Consider the following 6918-nt stretch of genomic DNA (forward strand, 5'->3'; position numbering starts at 1 on the left):
GGTCACTGAGTGTCTTTAAGACAGAGATAGATAGGTTCCTGATTAATAAGGGGATCGGGGGGAGAAGGCAGGAGAACGGGGGGATGAGAAAAATATCAGCCGTGATATTTAAGGAATAGGTTTAAGGTGAGAGGGGAGAGATACAAAAGGGTCCAGAGGGGCAATTTTTTCACACAGAGGGTGGTGAGTGTCTGGAACGAGCTGCCAGAGGCAGCAGTAGAGGTGGGTACAGTTTTGTCTTTTAAAAAGCATTTGGATAGTTACATGGGTACGAAGGGTACAGAGGGATACGGGCCAAATGCGGGCAATTGGATTCGCTTAGGGGTTTTAAAAAAGGGGGCGGCATGGACAAGCTGGGCTTGTCTCCAACAACACACACAGGAACAGGAATTAAGGATTATGGTGAGTGGAACTGACCCCACGAAGAGATCAGCCCTGATGGTATTGAATGGCGGAGTGGGCTGGGGGCCAGATGGCCTCTTCCTGCCCCTAGTTTTTTGTTATTTAATTGGCCGGGGGTGGGGGGGGGGGGGGGGGGGGGGGTGGGGGGAGCGGGGAGCGGTTTGGGGACGCAGTTGGAATGAGTTGCTTAGGGATCCAGAAGGCAATTGGATTGGCAGGATTGAGGCCTTTGGCCGCAGGCTGAATGAACTCCGGTAGGCCGAAACGCCAAGCCGCGGAAAGGCCAACAACAACCAAGTGCCCCCAGGGGTGGGTACAGAAGATCTCACGTGGAAGCTTGGGGGTGGTTTGGTGGCCGCTTAAGTTCTCCCTGGGTCCTTCCCCCCCCACCCCATGGAGGTGTCTTGGCCAGTGCCTGCTTTGAACCAAGGCTGGGCAGCTCAGGCTTTCAGCCAATGGGGAAAGAGTCCTCCCTTCAACCAGTCCGCCGCCCCCTCCCCGCGTGGGACCAATAGATTAGATTTATTATTGTCACGTGTATTGGGATACAGTGAAAAGTATTGTTTCTTGCGCGCTAGACAGACAAAGCATACCATTCATAGAGTACATAGATTTGATTTATTATTGTCACGTGTATTGGGATACAGTGAAAAGTATTGTTTCTTGCGCGCTAGACAGACAAAGCATACCATTCATAGAGTACATAGATTTGATTTATTATTGTCACGTGTATTGGGATACAGTGAAAAGTATTGTTTCTTGCGCGCTATACAGACAAGCATACCGTTCATAGAGAAGGAAAGGAGAGGGTGCAGAATGTAGTGTTACAGTCACAGCGAGGGTGTAGAGAAAGATCAGCTTAATGCGAGGTAGGTCCATTCAAAAGTCTGACAGCAGCAGGGAAGAAGCCGTTCTTGAGTCGGTCGGTACGGGACCTCGGGCTTTTTCCCGACGGAAGAAGGTGGGAGAGAGAATGTCCGGGGTGCGTCGCTGCCGTGTCGGGGGGGGGATGGCTGGCAGACGTCTCGTGTTGTCAAGAAAGCCGGTCGGGAAATGTTTCAGGGGGCAGGTGGGAAACAGCGAATTAACTTTGTTTTTTTTTTTGTCTCCCTCTCCTCTCCTCTCCTTCCTTCCACTCCCCCCAACCCCCGCAGAGCGGAACGGGACAGAGAGCTCAGTCGAGCAGCATCCAGCAGAAGTCCCAGGGGAACAAGTCTGCCTACAACAGCTCGGGCTATTGGGGTCCCAACTGAGAACTGGGCTGAAAGAGGGAGAGGTTGGGGTGGGGTGGGGTGGGGGGGGGGGGAGCGGAGGAAGAGGTGGGGGGGGGGGAACCGTCGTCACTGGACCGTCATCTCCCCCACCCCAACCCCCCCCGCCTCTCCCCCCTCCCTCAGCCCTATCCAACACCCACCCACCCACCCAACACATACCCGCTTCGACAAGGCGAAAGAGAAATATTTTCTCCCCTCTCCCCCTCCAGACACACACACACACACACAGACACAGACACACACACACAGACGCACACACCTTCGAAACGAGACAAGAACATCCGTGCGAACTTACGATAGCGATGTCTGAAAGACAGAGAGAGAAAAAGAAACAACAGCTCTGCATTGTATCTGTGACAGCCTATTTCTATGTAATATAGAGTTTGTAATTCTCCCTGCGTTCTGATTACGAGATGCTTGTGTTTTTTTTTAAAGGAAAAAAAGAGGACAAAAAAGATGCCCCCTCCCCTCCCCTCCCCACCCCACCCCAACCCCAACCGGTTACTACTCCTCCGCTCCTATCCCTCCACCCCCCCCCCTCTCTCCCACCGTCCCCGATGAAGGAGCTTTTGACGGCTAGTGCTAATTTGATTTACCTCCCCCCCCCCACCACCCCCACCTCCTCCTCCTCTGCGTTTCGCCCCTCCCCGTCCGCCGCCGTCCTCCCCCCACCCCACCCCACCCCTGCCTGTCCCAATCCGTGCCCCCTCCTCCTCCTCCTCCTCCCGGTTCCCCCCCTTAATTTAGATTTGGATAATGTGGTCGATATGGCTTTTTCAGGTGTTTTTTTTGTACTGTGTTTCGATTGAGTAACTGATGTATCTCTGTGTATATATAAAACACACAAAGAACTGTAGACAGGACCCCGTCTCACCGATTGCGACTGGTTTTCTTTCCGTCAGTGACTCAAAGGGGGTGGGGGGGGGGTGCGGGGAGGGTGGGCAGGAAAAAAAAACCAAACAAAATAGATAAGTACGTTCCGGCAGCTTTTGTACACGGGTGTTTTAAAGCATCTGTTCTGTTATTAAATCACCCACCCACCCACCCCAAAACCAGGCACAACTCCTACAGCGCACACGCCTCCCGCGCTCGCCTACAACCCTCCGAGATCTCTGCGTTCCCCCGATTCCGGCCTCTCGAGCATCCCCCCCCCCCCCGATTCCCATCGCTCCGCCGTTGGGGGCCGTGCCTGGGCAGGGGGTGGTGGGGGGGGAGCACCTAAGCTCTGGAATTCCCTCACTAAACCTCTCCACCTCCGCGTATGCGTGCCTGTGTGTCTCTCTCTCTCCCCCACCCCCCCCCCCCTTCCTCTTCATGTCCCTCTGTGTGTCTGTTTCTCTTCCTCTGTGTCTCTCCCTCTGTGTGTCTGTGTGTGTGTGTCTCTCTCCCCCCCCCCGTGTGTGTGTGTGTGTGTGTGTGTGTGTGTGTCTCTCTCCCCCCCCCCGTGTGTGTGTGTGTGTGTGTGTGTGTCTCTCTCCCCCCCCCCGTGTGTGTGTGTGTGTGTGTGTGTGTCTCGCCCTCTCTCCCTCTGTGTGTGTGTGTGTCTCTCCCCCCCCCCCCCCCGTGTGTGTCTCTCTCTGCCCCCCACCGTGTGTGTGTGTCTCGCCCTCTCTCCCTCTGTGTCCCCCTCTCAGGGGTCTCACCCTTGAACTCGACCCCTTTGCCTTTCCCTGATATCTCCCCGTGTGTGTCTGGGGAGTGTGTGGGTTGGGGGGGGGGTATAATGCCTGGTGTTCCTGTGCAGTGCCTCGGGGCGGGCTGTTTTACTCTGAGTAGACACTGCCTGCTGTGTCAGTGACACCTACAGCTGAGAGGGAGCCCCCCCCCCCCCCCCCCCCCGGCTCCAGGCACTGTCTGTCCGTCCCCCACACACGCCCGCAGGGTGGGTGGAAAGGAGCCCGTGAATCCCCCCGCCCCCCCTCTCCAGCCACTCAGAGCGATGCTGCCAGCTCTGAACCCCCCCCCCACCGTGTCAGCTTGACCTCGGACAAGTCATTCCTCATAATCTCACTGGATTCCAGTCAACCAACAAGGTTCCTCCACTGTCATTCCAGCCCCCTACACCCCCCTCCCTATCTCTGTAACCCCCTCCATCCCCCTTCCCTATCTCTGTAACCCCCTTCCCTATCTCTGTAGCCCCTCCATCCCCTTCCCTATCTCTGTAACCCCCTTCCCTATCTCTGTAGCCCCCTCCATCCCCCTTCCCTATCTCTGTAACCCCCTTCCCTATCTCTGTAGCCCCCTCCATCCCCCTTCCCTATCTCTGTAGCCCCCTCCATCCCCCTTCCCTATCTCTGTAACCCCCTCCATCCCCCTTCCCTATCTCTGTAGCCCCCTCCATCCCCCTTCCCTATCTCTGTAGCCCCCTCCATCCCCCTTCCCTATCTCTGTAGCCCACTCCATCCCCCTTCCCTATCTCTGTAGCCCCCTCCATCCCCCTTCCCTATCTCTGTAGCCCCCCTTCCCTATCTCTGTAGCCCCTCCATCCCCCTTCCTTCCCTATCTCTGTAACCCCCTCCATCCCCCTTCCTTCCCTATCTCTGTAGCCCCCTCCATCCCCCTTCCCTATCTCTGTAGCCCCCCTCCATCCCCCTTCCCTATCTCTGTAGCCCCCCTTCCCTATCTCTGTAGCCCCCCTTCCCTATCTCTGTAGCCCCCCTTCCCTATCTCTGTAGCCCCCCTTCCCTATCTCTGTAGCCCCCCTTCCCTATCTCTGTAGCCCCCCTTCCCTATCTCTGTAGCCCCCCTTCCCTATCTCTGTAGCCCCCCTTCCCTATCTCTGTAGCCCCCCTTCCCTATCTCTGTAGCCCCCCTTCCCTATCTCTGTAGCCCCCCTTCCCTATCTCTGTAGCCCCCTTCCCTATCTCTGTAGCCCCCTTCCCTATCTCTGTAGCCCCCTTCCCTATCTCTGTAGCCCCCCTTCCCTATCTCTGTAGCCCCCTCCATCCCATGGCCAATCCACCTAACCTGCACATCTTTCAGACTGTGGGAGGAAGCCCACGCAGACACGGGGAGAATGCGCAAGACCCCCACACAGGCAGTGACCCGAGCCGGGAATCGAACCCAGATCCCTGGCGCTGAGAGGCAGCAGTGCTAACCTCACCGTGCCTCCGTCTTGCCCTTCTGGTCTGTGTCTCCCCCCACCCCCCCCCCCCCCCACTTTGGGGAAGGAAATCTGCCGTCCTTACCCCGGCCTGGCCGACGTGCGACTCCCAGAGGCGCAAAAAACGCACGCGCGCTGGCGCACACAGCGATCAACCCTTCCCCTTTGACCGAGTGTGTGAGACACTCAGCTTCAGGGAGCAATTATCGATGGGTAACGGAGGCTGGAGCTGACCCCAGAGATGCCTCCACATCCCATACAAGAATTTATCAAGACGTGGACCCCTCTCAGCCCACATCTCAGTGTGTGTCTACTTTTGAGAACTATCGCTAAGGGAGACAAGTGGACAGAGAGCCTGACCCCCCACCCACAGGACGAATTAAAGGGTCTGTCTCTCTCTCTGTCAGCTGAGCCGGAAGTGGGTTGCCCTGCGAGTGTCGAGAACCGTTTCTTGTTTCCGATTCCTGTGTTTCAATCTTTGTGGTTTCTGTTCCGTCCTTCGCGTTACAACCACAAGCCTGTCGCGATTGGCTACCTCCTCGACCGAGGTTTTGGGTGGGTTGAGGGGGGGGTGGGGGAGGAGAGTTTGCCAGAGCCCGCACTGAACAGGAACCGCCGAGGGGAGGGACGCCGGCCTTCTTCCCCTTCCCCCCACCCCCCACCCCGCTCCGAATCCCGAGGCTCACTGTCCGATGGTTCGGTGGGGACCTGAGGAAGGTGGGGGAGTTCCTGACCGGGATCCGCGAGGTAGGTCACGGCGCACAGGGATTCCACGGTCGACCTCGCCGTTCCTTTGCGTTCTCTCGCTGGTGGGGGAGGGGGAGGGCGGTGGGGGGGGGGGGCATTTCTAAGCAAGGAAAGGCCTCGGCGTAAGGAAGTGATTTCCAGAAGAGGAAGCCACAGCTGAGAGCGAACTCCAGTTGTTCGATGTTTGCCGTGACGATTCCCCTCCCGCCTCCAGCGCGGAGAGTTCAGAGACCGGGTTGGGGGGTGGGGGGGGGGGGTGTTTTCTCATGTTTGTTTATTAGTGTCACAAGTCGCCTTACGTTAACACCGCAATGAAATCACTGCGAAAATCCCCCCCAGTCGCCGCACTCCGGCGCCTGTTCGGGTTACACTTAGATCTGTAAAATAATGAGGGGGGCGCAGATCAGCGAGACAGTCAATATCTTTTCCAAAGGTAGGGGAGTCTAAAACTAGAGGGCACAGGTTTAACATCTCCCCCTCTCTGTGCCTCCCTCTCCGTCTGTGCCCCTCTCGCTCTCTCTCTCACTCTGCCTCTCTTTCTCTCTCTTTCACTTTCTCTCTGTCTGTGCCTCTTTCTTTCTCTTTCTCTGTCTCTTTTTCTCTCTCCCTCGCTCTCTCTGTGCCTCTTTCTCTCTCTCTCACTTTCTCTCTCTGTCTGTGCCCTCTCTTTCTCTTTCTCTCTCTGTCTCTCTTTTTCTCTCTCCCTCTCTCTCTCTCTGTCTGTGCCCCTCTTTTTCTTTCTCTCTCTGTCTCTCTTTTTCTCTCTCCCTCTCTCTCTCTGTCTGTGCCCCTCTCTCTTTCTCTCTGTCTCTCTTTTTCTCTCTCCCTCTCTCTCTCTGTCTGTGCCCCTTTCTCTTTCTCTCTCTGTCTCTCTTTTTCTCTCTCCCTCTCTCTCTGTCTGTGCCCCTCTCTTTCTCTTTCTCTCTCTGTCTCTCTTTTTCTCTCTCCCTCTCTCTGTGCCTCTCTTTCTCTTTCTCTCTGTCTGTGCCCCTCTCTTTTTCTGTCTTTTTCTGTCTTTTTCTCCCCCTCCCTCCCTCCATGCCTCTCTCCCTCCCTCCCTCTCTCCGTGCCTCTCTCCCTCCCTCCCTCTCTCCCTCCCTCCCTCTCTCCCTCCCTCCCTCTCTCCCTCCCTCCCTCTCTCCCTCCCTCCCTCTTTCTGTCTGTGCCTCCCTCTCTCCCTCCCTCCCAATGGCCACTCCGTCCGATTCTCCCTGATTGCCTCCTGTGGCCTCCCCTGTTCCCCCGGGCTTTGGGAGTCCCAGGACTCATTGAGAAAAGATCCCCCAGTAGTAAAGGAATGGAGGGGAGTGGGTGCGAAAGTGGAGCTGAGTCCACGCAGAGATCAGCCCTGATCTTATTGAACGCTGGAGCAGGCTCGAGAGGCCAGATGGC

The 6918-nt window shown here is 56.6% G+C and overlaps 1 protein-coding gene across 1 annotated transcript in view; it reads left to right on the forward strand.

Annotated features, from left to right (window-relative positions):
* The window catches only part of ubap2l (ubiquitin associated protein 2-like), a 34546-nt gene extending 32858 nt beyond the window's left edge, over window positions 1–1688 (forward strand). Inside the window, exon 17 of the mRNA XM_080184900.1 lies at window positions 1557–1688. Coding sequence (XP_080041026.1) covers window positions 1557–1655 — 99 coding nt within the window. The 3' untranslated portion in view covers window positions 1656–1688. The remainder of the gene's footprint in view (window positions 1–1556) is intronic.
* Window positions 1689–6918: the final 5230 nt, after the last annotated feature.

Source organism: Carcharhinus amblyrhynchos, unplaced genomic scaffold (assembly GCF_965287045.1).
Source record: "Carcharhinus amblyrhynchos unplaced genomic scaffold, sCarAmb.v2.hapA chromosome_1011, whole genome shotgun sequence".
Taxonomy (NCBI): Eukaryota; Metazoa; Chordata; class Chondrichthyes; order Carcharhiniformes; family Carcharhinidae; genus Carcharhinus; species Carcharhinus amblyrhynchos.